This window comes from Phlebotomus papatasi, chromosome 1, assembly GCF_024763615.1.
Source record: "Phlebotomus papatasi isolate M1 chromosome 1, Ppap_2.1, whole genome shotgun sequence".
Taxonomy (NCBI): Eukaryota; Metazoa; Arthropoda; class Insecta; order Diptera; family Psychodidae; genus Phlebotomus; species Phlebotomus papatasi.
In genome coordinates this window covers 27,383,874-27,410,278 of record NC_077222.1, presented here as the reverse complement: position 1 = coordinate 27,410,278, position 26,405 = coordinate 27,383,874, and the positions used below count along the sequence as shown (strand labels likewise).

Genomic DNA, 26,405 nt, shown 5'->3' with positions numbered 1-26,405 from the left:
TTTTCTTAAGTTTGTACTTAATTACAAAGAAGAAGGTTGAAGGAATCTAGGATATTTTTTGCAAGTCTACGGCTATTTGCTATATAGTAAATTTTTAAGCTAAAAACTGACGAATTTTTAAATTCTCATATTAAAAATTTATTTTAAATATTTTTTATACTTCGAATTTTTTTTTAAGTAAAACCGTTTTGGTAAAAAAACTACAATACTCAAACATAATATTTTTCATTAGAGCGAAATTTATCATTCATTGATATTGTCAGAAAAATTATTTTAATTTTTCGGATATTTTTGCCCCTATCCGTTCATAGACCCAAAAAATACACCAAATCAGACTCTGTTGGATTTTCTAAGGCTAGATGTAAGACCATTTACTGATTTTGTTTATCGGTTTAATTTTTATTGCTGATATTCGGTCAGCGAAAACTGTCTCGTCGTTAAAGGGTTAAGCTATCGAAGCCATCGTTCATCATTAGACCAACTTAAAAACTTATTCTGCTTCTCTCAAAAACAACTCCAAATTACCTTTTTTTACAATTATATAGTACTAATCATTTTTTTTATTTATTAGTTAATAATTTAGTATTAAGATTACGATCTTAAGATTTTTTTTCATTAATTTTTCATTAAATCTGGCTACAAGTGTACAATTCTTGAAAGGAAAAAAACTTTAATTCCGTAAATTCACTTTTTCAAAACTAATAACAAAATACTTTTGAAATATAGAATTTCATAGTATAATATTCAAAAATATTCTATGGAATAAAATTGTTTGTTTATTTTTTGAAAATTGATAAAGTTACTGACTTAGTGGCTGTGGGCTGCCCAATTGTTGGTGATAAATTTAAATATCACATTTCACGATCAGAAAATCGAAGATAAACATTGTGTTTTGTGGAAACTATAGCAGTTTTCCAGCAAACGTTTCTATTTTTGACTCAGCTGAGTATTCTAAATATTCCACCAATATATATATATAATTTGTAATTCTTCCCGTTCACCAAGTTGACTCACAATAAGAGTTATCTTTGATTCCCAGAGATTACCCCACTTGATCCTGGGTGCGGATGCATGTATGAAAACAATATGTGAATGAGATCATGTGTTTCATTTTGAGGGAACACCAGTCAAGTGCGCACGCAGTTGATTAAAGTCTTTTTTTTTATATATGTACATATATTTAGTCTATCTGGGAGTGAATGAGATAGAAATAGGGAGAGAAACATTATATGGCGTATATTAAATGAGAGCTTTTGCTCTATATCAAAAAGTTTATGTGATCGCGCGTGATCGTAGGGAAAATACATATATATATAGACTATATATGTTCTCTGAGACAGCCATCCGGTAATATTAATGAATGGGGAATTTTCAGTGTGAGAGAAAGAGAGGAAGATCATGAACGTCGTATATCATGGGGATATGTGAATTTTTCGGTTTTTTGGTGTACTAAGGGGGTGATCGGGTTGGGAGAGATCGACGGGGGATCAAGACATGCGCCAATCCATCCAATATGAGTGTATGTTTGTTTTGTTGCATATGGAAAAGAGGAGATGAGTGAGATAGAGATAGGAGATTTGAGGCATGTGAGTTACTCGCGGTAAGATCGTCTGGCTATAGAGATTTTCTATCTGTGCTCGAAAGCCTGTGACTGTTCGGCTTCTGTGACTAGCTGATCGATATACACCACAAAGTTGAGTTTTTTTCTTCATCGATTATATTCTGATAAAAAAAAATAATTAAAGAAAAAAGTTTCAGCAATTGTTATAACTATTTAACCAAATGTTTTGAATAATTTGTCACATGTTCTGTTTTCACTTGTTAATGTCATAAAACACGACATTGTTGGACTGTTTCTAATTCATTACTTGCTAATGATGATCATACCATAAATATTAAAGAAAAAGAGACCAAAGGATGTTGTGGTTAGGATTAAGCAAGTGATAAAGAAAGTAAAAAAAAACATTATAGAAATATTAAATAAATTTAGTGAATATCCTTTTTTTGTTGGATCATGCCACACTGAAATAATGATCTTCATTTCTGATGATCAAACCATGATCACATGGATTTTCTATATGAAAAAAAGTGTTATTCAAAACAGTTTGGAAAAAAAGCGAGAATACTGTGCTTCAATCTCTAATCTTTATTTAATGGTGTACTTGTGATTAAATCCATCCAAAAAAATGTACAACATTGTTGCAACATTTAAGAGAGAGAGTGATCTAAAAAAAATATTCAAGTGATCTATTAGAAATGTTTGATAAATTTAAAGTTGTGAGAAAAACACAATGAAACAACTTGATGAAAATTTAGTCGCATTTTAAATGAGCATTTCCTCTATGTGAAGTAATGATATAGCAAACAACAAGTCTGCGGAAAATATTTTCTGTGCCGAAAAAAAATCTGTGAATGATCTTCTTTAAAGTGTTGAATCCATCATGTTATATTCTCAATAATAATAATTGTACAAAATTAAATTGATGAATCACATAATTTTCACTGTGTTATACATAAATGTTCAATGCAAGTTAAATGCTTGTAAATGTGTGTGCAAAATTGTAACGATAACTCATATGTTCAGTGAATAATTTCCGTTTTAAAATAAACTACATACATAAAAGCTTTTTAGACGAAGGGGAGGGCTCTCTTTTATAAAATTCAATGAGAGATTTTTGGTGTATGGTGTTGAAAGACATTTTTATTGCATTTGGATTCTGCGTCATTGATTTTAAATTTGACTCTTGAAAGATTTTTATTTTGTGGGATGCTAAATAAACAAATCATTTCTGCATGATGTCTCATCTTGAAGGTATAGAAACAACCCTTTCCACCACTTTAAAATACAATGGAATACACATTTTTGGTCAGAAGTCACATTAGGGGGAAGTGGTGCTCCACCTTTGAATGTGGGGCAGCTTTGAAATTGTAATTTTTCTCCTATGTTTAAATGGAACTGAGCCATATCATTATGCATTTTAGCTTCAAAAAGGGTTTATTTAGCTAAATTATACAAGGCTCAAATTTGTTTAAAAATAGGTGTAAAATCCCAATTTCAAAGCTGCCCCACTTCCCACTAAGCAATGTGACTGTTTCAATTCTTTTAAGCATAAAAATTTATAATTTCAATAAAATACACAATTTTAGGTTCATTATATTTTTGTGTAAATATAAAATAACACAGTGTGAAAACGAAGATATTTTAACGCAATGTTGACGGTAATTTCACATGGTAAAAGAGGTAACAATGCTTATTCCTTTTTTGTTTCTTTTCTCTCACAATTTTTGCAAATTTACACAAATTACTTCGAGAAAATGTGTAATATAAATTTTGTGTAATGGTTAACTGTGTAATTGTAAGAAATAAATAGCAACAGAGACCACATACACAGTTGTATACAAATTATTACACGTTTTGTGTAAAATAACACATATTTTAGGCACAATGTTTAAAAATTACATAAGTGCAATAAATATGAAGCAGTAGGGCTACGGCATTACTTATGGCTTGTCTATACTCATCGAATTATCGAAATTATTGTCAAAAAAAAAATGATTTCGAAGAACCACAAAATCATGTTGAGCATTCATAATGCAACAAGAATTCCTTATTTTGTAGTTCTTAGGAACCATTTCATGACAAAAAATTAATATTTGTACAAGGAGACCATAAGTATGGACGGACTATAAGGACTATAAGTAATGCCCCAACATTACACAAAAATTACACATTAATGAACATTAGCTATGGAAATCATGGTAAAACTAATGTTTTTTAACAGTGCATTGATAAAATGACCCAAAAATGATCAATTATTAAAGCTTTAAAAATTTTGTGTTCAATTCAATATTCAAATATTACACAAAAAGGGATTTACACTTTATTTAAAGGGATTGTGAATATGAATTAATTTTCGCTTTATTTGGAGCAAAATAAACTAAATAATGAAACTGTGGTATAGAAAATATTATAAATAAAAATTTAATACTGTATTTATCATGCAAAAATTATGTTTCCATTTGGAGTACCGAAAAGTCTCCATTTGGAACAGGTTTTCAATTAGCTTAATTTACCCTAATTTAAAATAATATTTAATGTTTTGTATAAGTGGTGGAAAGGGGTATTAATCTGGTCGATATGAGTACTTGAGCCTCTCTAATGGAAAGGAAATAGTTTCTAAAGGGGCCAAATTGACTCAGACTGATCCTGAAAATATTTAGCCTGAAAACATTTCGCAGTAAAGATTTATCGCAAACTGTACTTGATTGACAAATGACTGATTGATCCTTTAGGCGGCATTTATAGGGGGGGGGGGGAGACTTTTGATTCGAAACTGTTCTTTCGAAATAAAAATATCTCACTGAGCTTTCTTACCGTGTCATTTTGCCTACTCTCAGGCGCACAAAATATTGCATTGAACTTTCTCTCAGTAACAATTGCCTACCTTCTGGCGCATAAAATAGCACACTCAAGCTTTCTCAGTGGAAATTGCCTACCTTCTGGCGTACAAAATAACTCTTCGAAAGCTCAATCCGCTGTTTTGTTATTGATAAATATAAAGTGCTGTCCGTGCAGATTTTTCAAGGATATCTTTAAAAATACCTAGTGTTACAATGAATTTTTTTAGTGAATTTAATTTTCATTTTAATAGATTGTTTCTCTATTTTTAATAACAGTTACACAACACAAATAAGGAGAAGATCTGTTGAGTAAAGTCTCCAAAAAACGAAATATTGCTATCAAGAGAACACAAGGTGTACTAAAGTACGATGAAGGTTTTCATAAAGTCTATCTATCATGAATTATATAAAAGAAAACTAAACATTAGCTATTGCAAAACAACTTCATTAGTAAAACCTTTTCGGATTGTAAAGTAACTGACGATGTTTCCTTAAATTCCTGACAACATATCATAAAACCCTGCGGTGAGACGAGTTTGATATAATATCTTTTTTTAATTTATTTTTCATCAACCATTAATATTTACTTGGTAACCCTTTGACTTCTATTATATTATTGTCAATACCACGTACCTCAAAGCAAGTTCGAAACGTTTCGGAATAAAATAGAAAGTCTGTTAGACTTTCTATTTTAGTCGAGACACAAATGGGAGAATTATAACAGCTAACTGGGAGATTTTATTCAGACACAAACCTCAAGGGGAGATTTTCCAAGACTCGCCGGTGCATAGCACAGTGGGGTGCATTTTTGAAATACCCTCATTTAAAAGCAGGCTTACTGACAAATTTTGCAGTCTATTGAGAATCAGCCTGAGTCTATTTGAGCCCTAACGTTATTGATAAAACGTATTTAGAAGATCGGATTGAGAGTCAATAGAAGATTTTGTTGGCTAATCTTTTTATATAGTAAAATATCCTTTTGACAAATATTAAAAAAAAAAAATAGGGTTCATTCTTGGGTAGGTACAGCCAAGAAAATCCACCCCATATCATCATGCTTGTTTTTCATGATTTTCGATGATCCTCCCGCCAAAAAAGATCGATTGACGATCATAATGTTTTTCACTTGTTGAACATGGAAAAATCCTTGATTCTTTTTATACAAGAAAAAAACTTTTTTTATCTTCCTTCTTGTGTATTTTCACAAAATTTATACACAGTGTATGTGTATGTTATATTTTTGCTTCCCAATCATATTGTATTTTTAGCTTTTAAAACAACCACAATCTCTATGTGTTGAAGTAAATGTGCTACAAATTTAGATATAAACCGTAAGTGAGAGATGATTTTGGTGGGTACAAGAAATGAGGGGGCAAAAGAGGGAGAGAGGTGAAGAAGTTGTGGAGGAGGGATTTTCAGCGTTTTTCTTCTAACAAGTGATCTTCAATTTTTTTTTTTGAGAAGAAAATCTTTTCGTGTGATGTCTTTAGGGCTTTCAAAAAAAAAAGAGCAAATGAAGTGGAATGATGATAATAATGATGTGAATGCAATAAATTTGTCTTTCATATCAGAGTCTTTAGGTTTCATCGTATTCATTTTGGTTAATAAATTTAGGGTGGTGTTTAGAGTCAAGAGTTTTCTCATGAAGAGCGAAACTACTTAGGAAAATGTGCTAGAGAACTCTTTGAAGGAGAAAAAGAAACTTTGAGGTAAAAATATAAATATATTTAAAAAAAAACAGTGAGTGTGTGCAATCTGTTCTGAAGAAAAAGGAAAAGAAAAAAAAACAGTGAATATATACAAGAAAAGTGTGTTTTGGAAAAGTGTGGAAAACTATGCATTCAACCAGTTGGGATGAAGGTACAACGAAATGTACACCGAGAAATGCTCTCTTTTGCTGTCACTCCCAACCATGTCTCAATCCAGATGCCCCACGACTGTTGCCAGTTGAATCCCATGAGTCTGTGGCGATTGTGACACCTCAGCTGAGGCAGCCAACACCAACAGCCACGATTAAAACTCGATCACCGTCACTGCCAACATCGGCGCCGTCGTCGGCCAGCGCCAATGCCAACAATTTGGCGGGCGTACAGATGCCGATGGATGGCGTCAGTACGCTTCAAGTGCCGAAGCAATCCAATCGAAAATCTTCAAATTCATCCTGTGGATCAACATCAACCTCAGTGTCTCCGTTGGTTGTGAACGGTATTGCTGGGCAGCAGTCGTCGCAGAAGTATCATAGTTCAAGGGATAAGAAGCACCATCACCATAGGCATCATCATCACCATCATCATCACCATCACAATCGACAGAAGGAGGTGGATGAGGCTAAGAATAAGGAGAACGAAACAGTGACTAATGGTGAGGCACACAATGTGGAGGAGGATGAGGCAGCAGCTGGTCAGGAGGACGTGAAGCCACAGCAAAAATTGAGAAAGTACGTGATAAAGAAGATCACGATTCGCAAACAAGACGGAAGTACCAGGAAGATTATTATAAAGAAGCCTCTGGACTTACCCGACGCACCGTTAAAATTGACAAAGGTTTCTCTTTGTGGTATTTTTTTCTGTTTTTTTCTTTACCCAACGTCACTAATATTTCTGCATTTTGAAGATTTTTCAAATCTTTATAAAGTGTTTTTTATTTATTTATTTTTTTATTTTTACAAAGTTTTATATTTGTTGGCTCGATCACTGAATCGCATTTTGCGAAATAAGAGTTATGACGTTCATTTTTACGTGTTTCTTGTGCTGAATTTATCCTACCATTCAGTGTTTCATTATTTTTTATCGTGATTTTCCTTATGTAAAAAAATATCAGTATTGCTGTCTTTTTGAAGTTCAAACATTTTTTTCACACAGACACACTCTTTTCTGATCTTGTGTCTCTTCATCCTGTGTAAAGACAATGCCAAAAAAAAGTTTCTCACAGTAGTGGCTATTTTTGAGTGAGAAGATAAGAGAGGCATAAAGGTTCTTTTTGCTCAAAGAAAAAAAAAAACGAAACTTTGAAGCTATTTCCATCTCATTCGAGTCACTCTTGTCTCAGCCACCTTCGTGCGTGAGGGAAGAGTGACAAAAAAGACAAAAATAGCGCGAATTTTTTTTTCGAAGCTGTGTGTTGTGTTGAATTAAAAAAAAAAGAAAGAAACAAGGAATAAGAAAATAAATGTAATGATTGAGAAAAATCTTCAAAAAATTTTCCACATGTTCTATCCGTTGCAAGTTGTTGCGATAAATTGTTTTTTTTTATTATAATTATTTTGAGTAAAGAAAAGAATAAAGTGACGATATTTAAAAATAAAAAACAGTTGTAGGTGTGGACAGAAATACATTTGGACCAAATCTTAACATTTCAGACAGACAATCGAATGTCAACGTACGATTTGGCGGATTATTGTGAAAATCAATTGAATATGATGATGTATCCTACAATGGAGTCACATGTGGTGTCAACGGCTGCAGGCAATCAGAATGTGGCCGTATGTTCGGCACCAATAGCATCTCAAGTGCCAATGAGTCAAGTAATATATTGTGATAGCAGCAATCAAAACTGTGGTAATACTAGTAGTAATGTAGGGAATTTAAGTGGTGGAAGTGTGAGAAAGAATAGCAAAGTTGTTATAATTGATGGTGTTCCAATAACATCAAGTGAACCCATTACAATTGTCAATTCAACGGATTTGGATGATGATGATGATTTAATTGATTTGACAACACCACCTGGATCAACTGGAACATCATTGAGAAATTGTGACATGTACAATGCAGAAATTGACTATATGAATAACTATCTGAAAAGTTTGCCTAGCTATAGTGATTTGGATAATAAAACAATCTATGGAAGTAGTAGTGGATACGGTAGTAGTCAGAGTATCAAACAAGATGCAATTTATACCCCATTTGCTTACAATTTATCCCATCCAGGAGGAGATGATGGAATGAAAAATGCCAAATTATCTAAATCAAACTCCTATCACAGTATTATGAATAGTGGTGGAAATTGTATGTCGACATTTGGGAAGAGGCAGGATGGTTTTGGTTTTGCCAATTCATTTTCAACGGGAGGTTGTATGCCACAATCTAATAAAATTAGCCGTAGTACCTCTAGTTCTCAAATACCTGTGTTCAAGCCTCAATTTCCCGGATCATTTTATCAGACAACAACACCCAAAGAGGCTCATGAGCCACCACAAGTGTTTCAGAAGGGTATCCAAAAGAGTATTTCATCGACATCCTTTATTCCCTACAATGGTCCCCAAACACCGCCAACCAATGGGAATTCAGGGAAGAGAATTCTAAATGATTTTTGGAGTGAAAATGTCAACAATAGAAGTGCAAATAAAAATAAAATTGGTTGGAATTATGATAAGATAATATCAGGATCTAGGGATGATCTACGATGCAATGGTCCTCCGGGGAATCAATCCAAACAGGAGAATAATTTATCAAATGGTCCACAAAATGGTAGTTTTCAGTTACGTAAGAACTTCTCACACTCTCACCTCGATAGGGAGGCAAATTTGCGGAATCTGTCGAAGGAAGATTTGTATAAATTAGTTTGTCACGAGAGTCAACCACAATTCGGTGTGAAGCAGGAAACCGCAAAGAGTACGGAACAATTTAATCCAATATCAAAGAGTATTTCATATACCAATGTACCAATATCGCATGGGAATATGCCGATGTATGGATCAAAAAGTTATATCAATAGTAAGATGAATCTACCATGGTTGACCACAAATGTCCGGCAACCGGCTACGACACTTCAGCGACAACCGGTGATTTTGTGCAAAAGTTCCTCAAATAGTTGTATAACTAGTCAAATGCCAGCTGTGAAAGTGACAGAGTTGACAGATAAATCTATGGGTCCAGCGAGGTGTCTTATGAAGAGTACCTCAAGTTCTTGTGTCTTTGGGAAAAGAATCGGTGGAGGAGGAGGAGGAGGAGAAGTTTTTGGTAAGGGTCCACCACCACCTCCTCCACCAAAGTCTGAATCAACTTATCAGCAATTTGCTGCAGCTGTAACAGCAGCAACATCTCCATTGTGGAATGATTATATGTCTGGTGGTGATATCAGTTCGTCAAATCGAAAGGTGCTACGAAACAATGATCTACTCCTGAGGAAGAGTTCGGGCAATAATGTGCCAACGACAGCAACAACAACGACAAATGGTGCTCAACCAACATGTGCAGATAATTTCTTCATCAAACAAAATATCCCACAACCCAATAAAGTCGTGATCAATTATCCACCATTCACAAAGATCTCCAGCATTCACATCCCGATAAATGGTCAATTGCCATCGGCATTCCAGTCAACGGGTGCTTCTGGTGGTGGTACATCTTCTGGCAAAGGTGAAAAAACTGCTGGGACATTAGCAGCAGCATCAGCAGCAGCAGCGTCCAGTGTCGCCAGTGTGACTACACCACAGTCCACACCAAATTTGCATGGTAATGAGGCGACGACGCAGAGAATTGGTGGGACAACAAGTGTAAGAACGGATTCTGGGAATCGTGTGGCGACTGCGACGACGAATGTTGTTGGGAAGTGCAGTGAAAAGAAGTTGGATGATAAATTGGATCAAAATATAGCGTCACTGTTAAATCTTGGGACTGAATGGAATAAATCACTGGTACAACCACCACCTCCAGTGACTGTGTCATCATCATCAATGTCTCAGCAGACCACGACAGTGGTGGTGCCTCCACATATATCATGTGGTGGTGGTGAGAATAATGTTGGGAAAAAAATCACATACACGGATCTACTGTCGCAACCACCATCATCATCATTTGCAACTGGTGCAACGAGCATTCCCACACTGTCTGACCACGAGATACGCAAGGAGACCACGCTGAATTTCTTTCAGCGTCCACCACCGGATCAATGTGGTGTGGGCAGGAATACAAATCAGGTTTCAGGTGCACCAGACACCCAAAATCGAATTCCAGCCAATTTTAAATTATCCCAATCCACATCCAAAACCTCCTTTATACAGCAACCACCTCAGCAATCGGCAATATTTTCCTCAAAAGCCAATATCGTTATTGAACCATCAAATGGACATCCAAAGCCCAAACTATGGTTCCCACCACCACCGCCACCACTACCTTCAGTCACGATCCCAACACTTCATCCACCGGCACCTGTTGATGGAAGTGGTGATCTTCAGTCACAGCCAATTCCACAAAATCTCCATCTCAACAGTAGTGATTTCATGTCTTGTCTAGACAATGAGGTAGCTTTTCACTTAATCCATATTGAGCTGTTTATATATTAATTCAATTTTAAATATTATTTTAATCTTGTGCTTCTTCTACCCATAAAATACAAAAAAAATAAAAAATAAATCGCTACTTGGCGATCACTGATCTTCTTTATTGCACAAAAGATCACGGTGAAGAATCATGAGATTAATGCAATTTTATTTGCTATTAATGCTTCTCGCCAAATGTGTAAAATGATTACTTTTTTTTCTTGAGATGAAAGACACATAACAAGAAGAGTTCGTACTTGTTGCAATATAATGGCACAACTGATCTTGATCGAACTGATGTTCTTTCAAGGGAGAAATTACTCATTTAGAGGGATTCTATTGGAATATACCTTCCTATGCAAGGGATTGCTGTATGGGAAAACTAGTGATGCACGATGAATCATGACTCTCGAGGGTGTATTGATAATAAAATAATGATAATATATTTAGCCTTTTAGTTTGCTCAGAATAATTAAAATCGTAAAAACATGCAGAAATTTCCCTAAAAAATACATTGAAAATTTACAAAAAATTTCGCACATTTACCTGTGAAAAGTGCTAAGTCTTGTGACCTATCGTATTAGGTGAGATTCTTAACAATCTCACCTACTATTTTTTTCGTATGAAAAAAATTAACAAGTCCATTGTGATAACCTAGAGCAAAAGCTTTCAATGCTCAATAAAAATGAATGAAATGTGTTAAATAAAGGGAAATGGAGAACCGTAAGTGAGGATGACAGGGATGACTTTGAAACTTAAGGATGGCCTTACCGATCCGATCTACCATGTCGGATCGGTAAAACCGATCGGTAAATCCGATCAGACGTGGTCTGATCCGATCTACCATGTCTGATCGATAAAGACCGTGTTTAAGTTCTAGAAATAAAGAAAAGCTTACAAACAGGGGTGTCAAAGTCACCCGCAGGGAACAAAGTCACTCGCACTAACAGTACCTTTAAATTGAGGCACCTGTGAAATAGAGCTTTTTCTCCTGTTTTTAAGAAGAACTAAACCTAATAATAATGTAATGTAGCTTCGTAATTGATCCGTGGAGCTGATTTATATTATGATAAGGTTCAGTACCAGTTCCATTTAAATATGAGAAGAAGCCCTAGTGCAAATGCTCCATTTAGAAGGGGCCCTGCTTGCCTCTACTTGATCAGTCTGGTTTGATATAAGAGTCGAACCATGATCGTCTGAACCATAAAACTACTCTTTTGGGCTACTAAGGCCTATTTAATAAGGTTCTAGAACTATTGTCGTAAAAAAATGTTAAAAGGATCTATTTTTAGTAAAAATAGAGGACAGACGAGTCTCACGCATGCATGTCCTTATAAAATATATAATTTTGAGATAATAAATTATTAAATGCAAAATGTTTTTGGTAGTTTTCAAATTGTCAATATCCAAGAAAAAATAACTGGGGTGGAATGATAACTTTTCGACACTATCGAATCGATAGTATCGATAAATCTATATCTGTTAGATTAAGTGAATGTCGACTTTTTATGAATTGTTGGGCCATTCATTACGACATTCTTAAAAGAATGAGACTGTCGATAAACATCTATATTAGTTAAAATGAAGGGCAGCTATCGTTTAAATTTTTCAGAAACGACAGTCGATAGTATCGAAAATAAGTTATCATGTCACCCCTGGTCTTAGTTTAGTTTGATAGGGGAAGTGAGGGATGCTTCGCACGCGCGAGCCTTCGAACAATCCGAGTCTTCTCTTTGTTTGAAAAGTACTAGTTCCTCATTTCTTAGGCATTAGATAGATAATCATAAACCTCATCTTCACTGCAAAAATAGGCAACCTAGCCCTTCTTTCCTAGGTGCTAGAATCACAAATGCAAAAATGGCCTAAAATGGGAAATTTTGATGACTCACATTTCGTGTGATTTCTCACAGTTAAATTGATTTTCAGAAATAATCACTTACATCAATAGATGAAAGGTTAATCTGGGTTGATATTTACGTAATATTTTTTGCATCGGAGGAAAATTATTTTCCGAGTGGCGAAAAAATCCTAAATACTACACTGCGTATTGGTTCAATCATTGAAAGTGTTATGGTTCGCCAACTCATCAGGTAACTCCAGCAGCTTAAAATCACAACATAACCTCAAAGAGGAAAACAAAGGAAAAGGAAGATGAAGAAAAGATAGCTGATAAATTTTTAGGGTTGTCACATTTGAAATTTTCACATTTCAGTCGATTTTTCGACATAAATTTGCAAGAAAAACAGTGCTTCAGAAAAATTAGAAGAAAACTGTTTTAGATACCTTCTTTTAGTGAAATAATGGTTTCCGTGGATTCGTGGAACTTGAATCTAATAATCGGTAAATAATTTTTAATTGTGAGCAAGAGTTATTCCAGGAAAAATGCAATGAAGAACCTTAATAACCCATCGTGCGAATCTTGCCTCCACAGGCAAGGTTCGCACAAATCATCATACTTTTTTCATTTTCCTGTCCAGAAAAAAGAACAGATTTTACGGCAGTGAATGAGGCACGCATAGAAACTCAAAAGACCAGAGATTCTTGTGGTATAGCGCAATTGATTGTCCATTTTACCGTTCAGCCAGAAAAAAATCTTGAATATTGACTTCCAAAAAGCGTGCGAACCATCCCTCACTTCCCCTAATAAGTCATAAACTTTTTGAAAATGAACCTCTAAAGAGACTTCTGCTGCCTAAAACTACCGTACACTACATCTTCTATCTATTCTGTTGAATTAGTCAGAGTTATGTTATTATTTCGTTAAGAGACAAACTAAAAAGTCTTTTCGTACATATTACAATAAAATCCATGAATACCTGAATAAAACCAAAAAGAAAAACATTAATTAAATGTAGAGCAAATCTGTATTTTTTGTTACGAAAAACGGGAATACGTTCGAGAACGAATTTTAAAATTTGGTTTATGTGTCTGACATTTTTGTCTTTTGGTCGCTTTGATCAGCAACTATCCTAACTGTGTATGTTTTGTTTCTATAAATGACCCAAAAGACGCATAGTTTGGGTTCTCAGGCTTATCCTCGAAAATATTAAGCATACAAAATCTAGCAGTGAAGGATCCGGTGAAAGAATTTCATGTAAATGAGTACTAATTGATGATCCTAAGCCCACAGTGTATGACAGTTTGGGATAGATCTTTACTGCTGAATTTTACAGGCTAAATATTTTCAAGATAGAATATTTAGACTATCTCAAGATTCTCTTTAGTGATTCGTTTGAAACAAAGATACGCTGGAAATACAGATAACGCAGTTGTTCCTCCAAGCTACGATTTATTATTCAATTTTTGTAAAAAAAAAGTGGCATATTTCTTTGGTTTTAATTTAGCACCGGCTCAAAAATAAGTTTTGCTGTACCACTTTAAAGAAAACACTTAACTAAGGGCTCAATTTTTTTTGAAAAATTTACGATTATCAGAAAATAAGAAAAGTTTTCATAAAATAGTACAGACTATTCTAAAAGGTTTACTGAGACATTTTGAAAATTAAGGAACACTAAAAAAAATTAATATTATAAAATGAAGTTGTGCCATTATACTTTCAAAAGTGCGAGTTGATCATTGTTTTATTTCTCTCGCTTCAACTGATCCTCGTGTGTGGTGTAAATTGTTTAATAAAATGCACGATTTTGAGTGATCTTGCAATTAATCAAAGTTTTGATGTGATTCTTTTCTGGTGTTTTTTTTAATCTTTTTTGCGAAAGATGCGCCTAATGATTGAATGTGCCCCCAGAGAGTGATTTCCCAATTTTTATATCCATTGTTTCATGTGGTGCGATTTATATTGTGTGATGTTTTCCATATAAACTTTGTATTTATATACAAAAAAGTCTTCGGCTCTTTGTTGTGTCCATCATCCAACACACAAAATATTTTCTTGTGTAGAATTTTGTTGTTTTGATGATGCCCCCAACATAGCATAAAATTGTTTTGGTGCTGTATGTGGTTGATTCCAAATTTGGGTCATGCCAAAATTATAATTTGGCACAGAGACACAAACCATCATTTGCACGAATTTTCCCACCATCATCATCAAACATTGTGTGCTTATGTAATCAATGATGAGGATGATACTTCATGATGACCAGTGATCCTCAATTTTTATTGCATAGAGAAAGTATGTATGCGTTGAATTAAGTGCGTGTGAATGGAGATGTTTGATAAATATACTTAAATGACATTGTGTATGTATTTTTGGGTGTAATTCCCACGTGGTTTTTTTTGACTCGGGGGAGGTAGGAGGGTTATTGAGAGGCGAATAGCAAATTGAGAGAAGATCAAAGAATGATCGCAAGGGTGGATTAAAATGATATATTGATAGAGGATTTGTTCTTATGTAAAAGGAGTTAAAAAAAAAAGAGAAAAGTGTAATATCAAAGTTCGATATACAAAGAATGATTCTCTCTCTGCAAAAGTCACCTTTGTGAAATAAATTCTATTTATAAGATTATGCGAGTTGTGTGTTCTGTTGTGTGTTGACCTGCACACACAACAGTGTTTTTAATGATCTCTGTGATCTGGTTTATTTTCATGAAAACTCTTTTCTCAGATATATAAACTCCTTTGCCCTTCACGCTCCTTGGACACTTTTGTTCTCTCAGTTAGACTTTGACTCAAAATAAGAAGAGAAATTGCCTGCAAGCAAAATTTTCCATGATTTTAACAATGATCGTAGCAAATTAACGAGTGATCTTTGCGTGATTTTGATCGTCAGGCATAAAGTTTAATCGCTAAACAAAGCATTTTGTTTTTTACTTTAAGATACAGTAGTATTCAGCCTTTTAGATCTAGTATGATTCATAAGTTTAGAACTCAAAATTTTTAATAATAAAGCTGGTATAATGTACTTTAGATAAAGAATGGGGTTATCAATTTCAGTTCAAGTGGCATTGAGTACAGTGAAGGTTATTAGATGCGTAATGACTGCCTTCAATGATAGAAAATTCCTGGTGGCCTAAAGGGGATTCGTACCCAGGATGCTTGAATCATAAAGCGAGTGCTCTGTTACTTAATCTATTAAGTACTTAAAATCGTTCAAAATTTGTTGATATTTATTTACCAGTCATACTTGTCAATATATTTAGGTACCTTTCCTTTAATCTATTTTTCAATTACTTAAAAATAAGAATTTCCCCACTTTATGGCCACTTTTGAATACACTTTCCGGCCTAAAACTTTAGTTAATATACGACTATATATCGTCGGTTGCATCGATCGTTTTCGTATCTGCAATTGTTATCTGCACTTTGTGCAAGTTATGATACGAACGTCACCTCTTGCGTAAAATTCTGACACAAAAGAAATGCAGATACGACAACTGTCGATGCAACCGACAATATGTTAGAAAGTTTGATTTCTATTTCAAAATATTTAATTATAATTAAATCCTTCACTGAGAAAAAACGGGGGTGAGATTAACTTTTTTTTCCTTATAACTTTAACGGTTTTTAGGTGAAAAAATATATAAACTTTTAAATGTTAACTTTACACCTTTTCAAAGGTAAAATTAACATGAAAAGGGGTAACTTAACCCCTAATACACCTAGAAATCATAATATTTACACCTATTACGGATCAATACTGCAGGGTAAAATAAACATTTCCAGAATGTTATTTTAACTTTTTCGGATTTCTCTTACTTAGTGTTGACATTTGATTCAAAAATCATTCACAAATATCAATGATTTTTCATTTTAACTGTGATCATGTAAAATTTGAATGCAACTGTTAGGTGCAAAACTTAAAATTTTATGAATTTCTAGTATAATTTTGTATTATGTGCATCACTTTTTGATGTGAAGCATTTAGAGAAATAGAGAGAAGAATGGAGACCAACCACAGAGTTAATTTATTGTACCCTGAAAAAGAGACTGTTTTTGAGACAAAGATCCCGAAGATCCCAAAAAGAGAGAGAGTGAGAAAGAGAGTGAGAAAATGGGAAAATTGTTCAAGACGCACATGATCAAAAATAGATGAAAAATAAACATAAATGTCATCTATTTTTGATTCTTCAATTGATTCTTTGTGGATATTGCATGAAGTTTAGGTGGGAAATCTTTTTTTCACTATATTTTCACCCACAGATCCTGCTGATAGAGAAAGATAGATACTCAAGATTAATCTTGCAATTATATTGTCAATTTAGTCTTCCTCATGGTGGGGTATTTTTAACAATTTTTGCACAAAGTTTATTTTATCGTGTCTTTATTTCTGGGTGCAATTGTGGGGGTCGGGAGAATGGATGAAAATGTCTTTCTCTCATTTTGATGTATATGACGCAAAATGATCTTCAACTTTTGCTTAAGCATAGAGAATAAATTCTAATGTGGGCGGAAAGAAAGTAATTTTTCAGTCACATGCTGTACACCTCGACGAAAGAGAGTAAATTAGAAAGAAGAAATTTCATGTGAAAGATCTATAATTGGTTTTTAAGTGTGCGTAGTAAAATTAAGAATTTTTACCTTAAATGCTTCAATTTCCGCCGGATGTAAACGCTAAGGTTCTGAACATTTGCGTAGACTTATACGATATCTATTAGAAGAATATTTCCTAAACGGTAAAAGCAATTCGGAACGAAATGTTCAGAAAACGATCTAAGATATAATAGGATCTGGATAAGGTCCCTTATCATCCCGAACAACCTTACTTCCCCTAAAATCTCATTCAATTTTTTCATGCCCAACTTTAATATGTTTTGGTAAAATCAAAATATGGATTGGAGCGCAGTTTCATTTTCGAAACCGTTGTCTTCACTTCCCTTATAGCCACTACACACTAAAGAAATATATGTCCATATTGAAACAAATTTCCTATTGTTCATATTGAAGCAATTTTCGGGCAGGAGGTTCTGCCCTGCTCCTAAATACATTGAAATCTTTAAGAAGAGCAATATTATTGTTTTTTTTTATTTTATAGACCATTTGTTCTTATGCCCAGCGTGCAATAACTTTTGTTTGTAAACATATTTTCGGAGCTTCCTGTGAGAGAGAGTGAAATCTAGATCTAGTCATCTCGCCCACTCTCATAGGCAGTTTCGAAAACATGTTTACAAAACAAAAGTTATTGTGCGTTGGACATTATCCTATCAATCCCAAATTAATATTTTCCTAATAAGCTTCCTGATAAGAAATTAGAAAAGTAAAATCATATGCGTAAACCTTATACGAGTTTCAGACCTAGGACATAGACGTATGGCTTAACTTTTTTAATAAAAAAAAACAATATTTTTAAGAAAATCAATTGTTTAGAAAATCAAAGGATAAAAACACCCTTGTCTGAAATCCGGTTTTGGTCTAAAGCCCGTATAATAATAAAGCAGCGCAGGGTTTTTCTCTAAAAATATATGTCTATACCTATGTTATAGAACAGGTCACATAATGGGGTCAATGGCAGTAAATCCGAAAAGAAAAACTCAGCGAACTGACCCATGAACGTCTTAATCTTAACCTCGAACCCTCTAAACCCCTATTACAACCACTGTTTCGTAACCTGCTATTTCCAATTTCTCATTCATAAATTTTACTTATCGGTCACGTGTTAATTCGTCCGGGGCGCCAAGCGCCGGAAGCTCTAGCCTTATCTTTTTTATAGAAAAAGAATAACTCTTTTTATGTTTTGTACCTTGAAGATGGTGGCATTTAATCTTTTCCCGCTTTGTGACTTTGTCTCGCATTTACACAATCTACCACGATTGCGATCAATGATCGTTTGAAGGTGTCGAGTGAAAATATATACAAGAGTAAGATGCGTTTAAATTTAATAAGATCACCCAATGTGTGATTGGCAGTCTTAAATAATTGAAAGTCGCTGAATTATTTGGCACTCAAATGCGGAGGAGAGTGACATTATACAATTGATCGTGTGCACACACGAGATCGTGATCCTCGCACGAACAAAATGACAATTTCTCAAATAGATGCAACAAGTTATTTTATAAGCAATAAGAGAAAAATTTTATATTGTGGGGGTGGTTTTTGCGGTAAAATTTTTAGCTGTGTTTTCAATGAAAGTGTAAATTCTCGTATGGATATTTCTCAGGGAAAAACCTGACACAACTGAATTCTTCGATCTTTTGTTGTGTATCATTTTATTAAGTCCCATTTCTTCAAATGCTCTCCTAAGATTTTCTATTTTTAGTATATCTTTCTCCTCATCATCTCCATCTCACTTACTCTCACTTCCAATATAATTAAAATTTATTCTTGATGATGTTTCAAACGAGGCTGGTTTTCGTGTGTGATCGGCACGTGGGGAAAAAGGGGTCTTTTTCTTATTTTTTTTGGGTGTAAAATTCCCAGTTTTTTCCCATGAGACATTTTCCCAAATGACGTTTGGTCTGTTGAAAAGATGATTATCTTAATTTTGTATTTGAGATTATTATCCATCTCTGTTTAACAGATTGAAATTTTCATTCTTGTATATGATTGCGATCAGTGGGTTGTTTTTCATGTGCGCAGAATACAGAATCGCGGGAGAAAAGTTATACCAATCGGGCAACACAGAAAGTTTTTCAGGGAAAAAGATGATGATGATGATGAGAAGGAGAGTGCGAGAAGGAAAGCAAAAGCCACAAACCACGCGCGCACTGTCTTATGTTCTCATGAAGTCACTAGCTCAATTTTGAATTAGTTGAATATCCCCCCGGTGATGGGATGATGTGTAAAGATCGCAAAATGTGAGGAGCAAGAATAGCGAACGTTTCGCATTTTTTCTTTGGGTGTGAAAATCTCAATTTTGTGATCAATTTTAATTGAGAAATTCCTCGTTTTTTCATCTTGTGGGGGAGGATTGATTGCGAAGTTTTGCAAAAAAAGTAAAAAAAATTAAAACGATCGTGAAATACGATCAAGTGAATCGCGCGATCATTTAAAGAAAAAAAAAGAAAAGTGTAATTCATTGAGAAAGTTCTCAATGGATTTTTGTGTTCGGCTAAAATATATTTTCGACTAAACGACATTTAAGAAATTAAATGAGCGACTATAAATCATAACATGAAATCTCGATTATGATTTTTGTGACAGAAAAATTAAAAAAAATACATATAATTTATAAAATATGATATTGTGATGAATAAGTAATAATACGACGCCACTCTTGTAAGAATTTATTTAAAAAAAAAAAGTGCTATCGGTCTTCTTTTGCAACATTTTGCTCTCGAGGAAGAAGAATATTTTTGGGAGATGAGGCTCAACGAAAATTAAAAATATTTTTAGTTAATTTATTATAAAATTTTATAAATAAAATGGTATATGGGTGTCTTAGTGCTGTGTTGGGGGTTCTTCTCTGTCATATTAATATAAATACTTTTAAATGTTGTGTATTATAATTGATGTTGGACACAGAGAGAGGTATTGAGAAAAATTATATATATATAGTGAGAGAGGAAGCGAAATTATATATATTTATCTGTGATTTTTCAAATGTGCCCGTAAGAATTTATATATTACGAAAAAAAAGACGTTGTATTTGAAATGTTTATTGGGGATTCAGTGAGAGACGAGGAAGAAGAATTTTCAGTTTATATTTATAATTGAAGGAAAATTCTCATTTTTCATTTATTCTCTGCCTCACTATACGTTCTTACTCTAGGCTAGAGCAAAAATTTTCGGGAAATACAACAGCGTAGTTTGTGTTGTTTTCTTTTTTTGTTTCTTTGTTGAGAAATTAATTTTCAGTTGAGGAAATTTTTGTTTAAATTGTGATTTTCTGTATACAACAGAATTTTCCCACGCAGACGTACGACAAAATTTTATTTAAGAAAAAGTATAAGGTATAGAAAATAAATTTGTAGAGTCTGTGATGAGGAAAAGGTGGTGAAAAAGACAAAATTATTTTCGACGATATATTTTTATTTAGAATATCTCTGCGTGGGAAATTCTTGGTGTGCTTCTTAACGAGAGAGATAAAAAAAAAATAAAAAGTGCTTTGTGGTTGTGATCATCAACGTGGGGGAGGGGTTTGTGAGAAGTTTGGAAAGGACTGTCTGATGGATGAAAAGTGATTTTCCCATTTGATGATTATAAATCAAATAGTGATCGGGTTATAATTTATTTAAAAATACAACAAAAAAAAGGAACAAATTGGAGAAAGATATATAGTAGAGCTTTTTCTTTCGTGTTCGTACGGTTGACATTGGTGATCGTGGGTGAGAATATCAAGGATAGATTTTTTAACAATGGCCTCAATATCTTCCTCATCATCGACAACAAATCAAGAGCAAGATGAGGAAATTGACGGGAAGAAAGCCGAAGTGGCAAAGGTGGCAGAATCCACCGAGACGACAACATCAACAGAATCAAATAAAACGACGGCGCCGAGACGACATCGTTATACCCGAAGTTCAACGTCTAGTGTGACACAATTGCTGTCCGATAGCTGCAACAGTTTGCTGCAGAGATTCCGCAGGAATCCTAGTGAGCGACCCGATAAGGGGTCTGCAGCATCTAGTACAGCTTTACGGTAAAAAAATAAGAAAAATTGCACTAAAATTTTCAAAAAGTTTTTCAAGTGATCGTGCAATCAATTTGGGCAATCGTTTTAGTGCGTGAGAAAAATCAAAATGATTTTCCACACGGTATTTGGTGAAGTGATCATTGACTGATCACGAAAATATGGTTGAGAAGAAAGTTAACACGATCAATGATCATTCTTATATAGGTGTTGTGTTGAATTTGAGAAGAAGACGTAAGGAATAAAAAAAGCAAGAGAAATGAAGATTATAGCAGTGAAATGTTGCAGAAGCAAGTTACGGAAAAAAAATCAAAAATTGAAATTGATTGATAAAATTATCATCTCTGAACTAATTGATCGTGTTTGTGCATTTTCACTCACTGATCACCATCTTTCTTTTATAAGTTCGTGTATACCTGATTTCTGTCTCGTAAAAATCTAGTTTTGATACCTTAATACTGATCGTGAAAGTGGTTTTTCTGAATTTATTAAATGGTCATATATTTACAACTCAATACTATATGAGCATAATTTGAACTAAATGGAGATGTTAAGGGAGAAAAATAGCAAGTTGTTTGAGTGTGTCTATTTGTGAGATGTGCGGATTTCCACTTTAAATCATCATCGTGTTCAAAGACAAGAGTATATCCGAGGTCAATAAACATGTTAAATTATAGGGGAGAGTTGGACAATTTCTTACAGTTTATTATTCTTTGTTGATAATTTTGCCTGAAGGGTATAAACTTGTTCATTAATTTGTGCCAATTGATTAGACATCGCCACCAATAGTGTTTATATTAAAAGAATTCAAATTTCAGGATAAATGCAAAATATTTAAGACAATTTTTTTAGCTGGGAACCTGACTCAGTTCACTCACTTTACTAAAACACGTAAACTAGTAATCGAGTAACCATACAAATTATAGTCTTAAATAACTTCAACGTAATAAGGGCTAAATACGTTTACTTTTCGTTTGTGCGATTGTTCTTGCATTGTCAAAGTTTTCCAGGCTGTCGAACCGTCTAGAGGCACCTTTTTATTATTGGAATACTGATTCCTTGCTTCCTCTCGTAATACGGGCTTCAGACCTAAGACTTAGCCATATGGATTAACTTCTCTAATTTCTTATCAATCACGATTTTTCGGAAAAAATTAACTTAGGAATTGATTATTACAGATAAGTGACCTATAGGGTTATCAAAAAGCATTAAAATTGCTCGCTCTTTAGGATTTTGAGACCTTCGGGAACTGGGCTAAACCTTTAGTCTGAAGAACGCTTAAAGTCGTATGCAGAATAAAAGCTTTAACCAGTTCCTGAAGACTTCGAAATTTGAAATGAAGACCAATTTACTAAATTTTCAGACTTTAATAAATTATTTGCTTTAATATCAAATCCTAAGTTAAGATTTCCATAAAAATCGCGATTGAATTCAAAGCTCGTATAAGTTACGTATAACTATGATATTGTCCTACTGGCCACATGTCCGTCTTTCGAAATTGCAGAAACATAGCTCATTCTGAGCAATTTTTCAGGAGGTAAACATTAAAAGTTCAGCTCACGATTATGCTGAAGAAAAAGAACTGTTTATCTATTTTTAATAGCCTTAAGTAATTATAACCTTTACGTATTTATCTTTTAAAATATTGTCCTTTCTCCGAAACAACAGAATTGTTTCCCTATTTTACAAAAAGAAGTGACAGTAAATCCGGTCTCTAATTTCTAATCGTACATCCATTAAGCGGTCTTCAGACTAGAGGTTTAGCCCAGTTCCTGAAAGTCTCAAACTTCTAAATAGCGAACAATTTTGTTGCTTTTCGAGATCCTAATAGGTCATTTATCTTTAATAATCCAATCCTAAATTAAATTTTTCCTATAAATAGAAATTTATAAGAAATTAGAACAGTTAAGCTATATGGCTAAGCCTTAAGTCTGAAGCCCATATTAGATCCATTATATTTTGAAAACGCAATAATTTGCTTGTTATTAAGGCTTTCAAGAGACTGAGGAACTGGGCTAAGCCATTTTCTGTTCTGAAACCCCTATGAAAGTTTTCAACAGTCTTATAATTTTGCATAAATTACAAATTGAACGCATTGATTTTCTTAGAACTCGTAGGTTTATGTGAGATCAAAATCCTGTACCTCTATGTTATAAATCTTGTTTTTAATAATAGCTTTGGTATCTAAAGTCGTTAGCTTTATGACGCAGAGGTCCTGGGTTCGATTCTCACATTTAGCCGATTTCCGGTCAAGAATATAAACCATTCAAAGGAAATTTTAAATTGAACCACATTTAATAAGGTTCCATAAGGCTATAAAGAACTTAATAAAAGAGGAAAAAGCATTCAATTTTGAGCACTCGATTTAACTAACTGGTGCGTTTCATTCCCTCAATTCCATAGAGTTAAACTAATTTCTTTTTTAATACCAACTGTGTACGAAAATGCCCCGAACTCCCCTACACACTTCTATCTAATTTGCTTTGGCAAATTGCATAAATATTTCTATTTTGTACTCAATCACAAGAAATTTTGCTTTGCATTTGCAAAATTAATGATAAAATTATAAGAATTTTTTTTGATAAAGAAAATTTAATTCAAGACAATTCTCATTATTTGCAATGTGAGAAATGCACATTCTAATCTCTGAAAATCTATTTGTTTGTTCCACTAACCTCGTCTAAAAGTGCATTCTGAATGTGTTGTGTGAAAAAAAAAGAAGAAATTTGTATTTGAGACAAGATAAATTTTTGAAATGAGAAGCACAGAGAGAAAAAGAGAAAGAAAGAATGAAAAGACAAGTAAGATGACGAATGAAAATGAAAAAAAGAAGTTGAGAAAATGAAATAATTCAACACCCGCCGTAGCCTTGACTTAATTTTACCCAAGATTCTTCTTCAACTGGGGTAATTATAACGCATGAGACAGAAAATTTTCTCAGAGGTGTTTCACAGAGTGCGGCAACATTTTCCTCTCGCGTAGGCCTGTAATGAGTTAACTGATTCTGTGGTGAAAAGAAGAGTCTTACTCATTTCCTAAAATTTATCAATTAATTTCAATTATAAATGATGAATATTTTTTGTCTCAAGAAATGAGTTAAGAGATATAAAGAGTTGCCAAAAGAAATTTATAATGGATATGCTGATAAAACGTTCAATTTTGAGAGATGAAAGTCAACCTTAATTTCTTCAAATTTAAAGTGTCATATCTTTTTCTAAAGATCAGTTATAAGAAAAAATAATTATTGTATTGGAAACACCCTTTGATTTTTTATGCTACGACTTGACATTGAAAGAATATGTAAAGTCACTAAAAATATTCTGTGTTTGGGTTTTGAAATATATTTATAAATATTTGCCATGATTTTTTTACGCACTTTTTGGTGACTTTCTCACATTATAAAAAAAAACGATTAGCCCTGGATGATTGCCAATCACTTTGTGCAATTTACAAAGAAAGTTCATTAAAATGTTTTGTTTATGTGCACGGGGAACAATTTTCTTTTTATCAATGGAAATACACCAAATAGTGAGTTAAGTCCATCAAAGAGTGGTGAATCTACTACAATGGCCACAAAGGGATCAAAGAGAGAATATGAAAATGCAGAATCATCAGGGAAATCATCACTTTCTGCATTAAATCGTCTCAGTCGATATTCGAAAAATTTAAGTCCCGTATCATCGTACTACAGGCCATTGATGAAGACCTTTGGGAAACGCGATGAATCTCCAATACAGAAAGTAGTGAGAAATATGAAGTATAGATTGTTTGAGTGAGTGATTTATCTCAGGTTTTCTTGGTTGTATTGTTGATTCTGTGGTATAGATTAAGGAGGAGGATCATGAGAAGACTCCCGTGGCTGAAGGTGCCAAAAGTAGTGCACAATCGACAATATCACGATTGGAGAGTAAATATTCGGATATATTGGATCGTGTGGCAAAGAGAAAGCGTCAACAGAAGGCCGAAGAGGAGGATAAGGAGAAAACTTTGGAGCCAGAACGTCCTCTGACCTTCAATCCATTGGCTAAGAGTGCAACATCGGCAGTACTTGGAGGGTATAGTCATTTGAGCCATCAGCAACCGAAGGAACGGACACCATATCGATTGAGTGGGAGATCACATCATAGGAATAAATATCTCGATGGGAGTGACAGTGAATTGACAAGATCGAGAGATTTGGGACTCTTGTCGGACAGAAATGGCATTGACTATCGTACTCGCAATAGAGCTGGTGATTTGGATGTTGGTGGTGGCAGTAGTCGATATAAAGATACCATTTATGATACGTACAAGAGTTCCTACAAAAATACCTATCAAGATCCCGTGGCAAGAAGTCGGGATTATGGATACTACGATGGACGATATGACAAGGAAAATGTCTTCAAGTCCAAATATGATCCAGATGCACTGTACTCTGAGATCAACAACAATGACTCACTGTATGGGAGCAGTGGACTCAGGAAGAGACCCATAAGATCATACAAAAGAACCGGTGATACTCCTGGTGAGAGAAAACATCTCACCATGAGAGTGGATCCAATTGAAAGTGATAGACCTACCTCTAGTCGTACCCTTACAACTGCCCGAAAGAGTTTGGGTGCCAATGTCTTCCAGAGATCCAATACCCAGAGATTCTTTGATTTAGAGAACAATGTGACTGATTCCCCAGACTACAGTGAACGGGAAAATCGTCGCAAAGAAATTCAGAGTTTAATTATGAAATATGCTCAATTGGATGATGTCTATGGGCGATCCAATGAAACAGATGATCAAATTAACAATAATACCGAAAGAAAATTCAGTCAACTCCACAAGAGTGGTGAACTTTCTGAAAGTCAATTGCCAGCCCTCCAAGTAGTGCCAATTTTGCCACTCAATAAAACTCAAAGTTCCATGGCAATACCCTCAATGCGATCCAGGAAGAATCTCATGACTTTCGTAAGAATGATTTATTTTTTAAAAAAACAAAGAAATGTTCCAAAAAGGCGTGTAACACAAACAAAAAAAGGAATGTTTTTTAGTGTGTGCTAAATTCTCAATTTATCTCAAAAAATTTTTTGACGTGTGACTGTGAATGAGAGAAATTTTTGTTGGGATGTTGTAAATCACAATTTTATATACCTTGCAATATTAATACTCGTTTTTTTATAACTTCACGATCACTCTAATTAACACAAAAGAATCGTATATAGCACAAAAAGTTGTATCTCTCCCTCTCTCGCTCTCTCTCTCTTCTCTATTGATCGATCGAGACTTTGGGGATCCAATACTTAAATTTTAT

The 26,405-nt window shown here is 34.1% G+C and overlaps 2 protein-coding genes across 6 annotated transcripts in view; both read left to right on the top strand.

The window, feature by feature from the left end:
• Positions 1 to 592: 592 nt before the first annotated feature.
• Positions 593 to 26,405, top strand: part of LOC129799544 (uncharacterized) — a 49,989-nt gene continuing 24,176 nt past the window's right edge. The window contains exons 1-3 of one of the 5 annotated variants that reach the window (XM_055843515.1): positions 1,447 to 2,467; positions 6,016 to 6,944; positions 7,760 to 10,642. In XM_055843515.1, coding sequence (XP_055699490.1) covers positions 6,237 to 6,944; positions 7,760 to 10,642 — 3,591 coding nt within the window. In that variant the 5' untranslated portion in view covers positions 1,447 to 2,467; positions 6,016 to 6,236. Of the gene's footprint in view, positions 6,945 to 7,759; positions 10,643 to 26,405 lie in introns of all 5 variants that reach the window. The other 4 variants (XM_055843511.1, XM_055843513.1, XM_055843516.1 and 1 more) reach the window with 4 other exon arrangements.
• Positions 20,850 to 26,170, top strand: LOC129799559 (uncharacterized). Its single transcript, XM_055843577.1, has 3 exons — positions 20,850 to 21,133; positions 24,654 to 24,864; positions 24,950 to 26,170. Exons 1-3 carry the CDS (start codon positions 20,850 to 20,852, stop codon positions 26,153 to 26,155), a joined length of 1,701 nt encoding a protein of 566 aa, XP_055699552.1. The 3' UTR covers positions 26,156 to 26,170.